The sequence below is a fragment of the Mizuhopecten yessoensis genome, unplaced genomic scaffold (genome assembly GCF_002113885.1).
Source record: "Mizuhopecten yessoensis strain PY_sf001 unplaced genomic scaffold, ASM211388v2 scaffold716241, whole genome shotgun sequence".
Taxonomy (NCBI): domain Eukaryota; kingdom Metazoa; phylum Mollusca; class Bivalvia; order Pectinida; family Pectinidae; genus Mizuhopecten; species Mizuhopecten yessoensis.
The window spans coordinates 337,576-339,422 of NW_018480018.1; the positions used below are offsets into that span (position 1 = coordinate 337,576).

The 1,847-nt window shown below is 38.0% G+C and overlaps 1 protein-coding gene across 1 annotated transcript in view; it reads left to right on the plus strand.

Moving 5' to 3' along the window:
- LOC110442269 (proprotein convertase subtilisin/kexin type 7-like) overlaps window positions 1–1,847 on the plus strand; it is a 36,689-nt gene that overhangs the window by 14,826 nt on the left and 20,016 nt on the right. The window contains exon 8 of the mRNA XM_021485786.1: window positions 1,594–1,707. Coding sequence (XP_021341461.1) covers window positions 1,594–1,707 — 114 coding nt within the window. The remainder of the gene's footprint in view (window positions 1–1,593; window positions 1,708–1,847) is intronic.

The following is a 1,847-nucleotide window of genomic DNA, read 5'->3' on the forward strand; positions in this document are numbered from 1 at the left end:
GTGTGACAACAGTCTCCTGATCTAATTGTATTAGTGTACACATAGATATTCTCTAACACAGTGTGACAACAGTCTCCTGATCTCATTGTATAAGAGCACACATAGATATTCTCTAACAAAGGTGTGACAACGGTCTCCTGATCTAATTGTATTAGTGTACACATAGATATTGTCTAACACAGGTGTGATAACAGTCTCCTGATCTAATTGTATTAGGGTACACATAGATATTCTCTAACAAAGGTGTGACAACAGTCTCCTGATCTAACTGTATTAGAGCACACATAGATATTCTCTAACAAAGGTGTGACAACGGACTCCTGATCTAATTGTATTAGTGTACACATAGATATTCTCTAATACAGGTGTGATAACAGTCTCCTGATCTAATTGTATTAGAGCACACATAGATATTCTCTAACAAAGGTTTGACAACAGTCTCCTGATCTAATTGTATTAAGGTACACATAGATATTCTCGAACACAGGTGTCACAACAGTCTCCTGATCTAATTGTATTAGAGCACACATAGATATTCTCTAACACAGTGTGACAACAGTCTCCTGATCTCATTGTACAAGAGCACACATAGATATTCTCTAACAAAGGGGTGACAACGGTCTCCTGATCTAATTGTATTAGTGTACCCATAGATATTCTCTAACACAGTGTGACAACAGTCTCCTGATCTCATTGTATAAGAGCACACATATATATTCTCTAACAAAGGTGTGACAACGGACTCCTGATCTAATTGTATTAGTGTACACATAGTGTGACAACAGTCTCCTGATCTAATTGCATTAGGGCACACATAGATATTCTCTAACAAAGGTTTGACAACAGTCTCCTGATCTAATTGTATAAGAGCACACATAGATATTCTCTAATAAAGGTGTGACAACGGTCTCCTGATCTAATTGTATTAGTGTACACATAGATATTCTCTAACACAGGTGTCACAACAGTCTCCTGATCTAATTGTATTAAGGTACACATAGATATTCTCTAACACAGGTGTCACAACAGTCTCCTGATCTAATTGTATTAAGGTACACATAGATATTCTCGAACACAGGTGTCACAACAGTCTCCTGATCTAATTGTATTAAGGTACACATAGATATTCTCGAACACAGGTGTCACAACAGTCTCCTGATCTAATTGTATTAAGGTACACATAGATATTCTCTAACACAGGTGGTGTGACAACAGTCTCCTTATCTAATTGTATTAGGGCACACATAGATATTCTCTGACACAGGTGTGACAACAGTCTCCTGATCTAATTGTATTAGTGTACACATAGATATTCTCTGACACAGGTGTGACAACAGTCTCCTGATCTAATTGTATAAGGGCACACATAGATATTCTCTAACAAAGGTGTGACAACAGTCTCCTGATCTAATTGTATTAGTGTACACATAGATATTCTCTAACACAGGTGTGACAACAGTCTCCTGATCTAATTGTATTAGTGTACACATAGATATTCTCTAACACAGTGTGACAACAGTCTCCTGATCTTATTGTATTAGAGTACACATAGATATTCTCTAACACAGCGTCACGTTACTTTAACATTTACAGGAGCTGTGGACGAGACTGGACAAATGCCGTTTTACGCGGAGGAGTGTGCGTCCATGTTGGCGGTCACATTCAGCAGTGGTAGCTCCTTCTCCCAGAGAAGTATAGTGAGTCAACGTAGTTAATAAACTCAGGCCAAACGGATCATTGTATAGTGAGTCAATGTACTTAATAAACTCAGGCCAAACGGATCATTGTATAGTGAGTCAACGTACATGATAAACTCAGGCCAAACGGATCATTGTATAGTGAGTCAA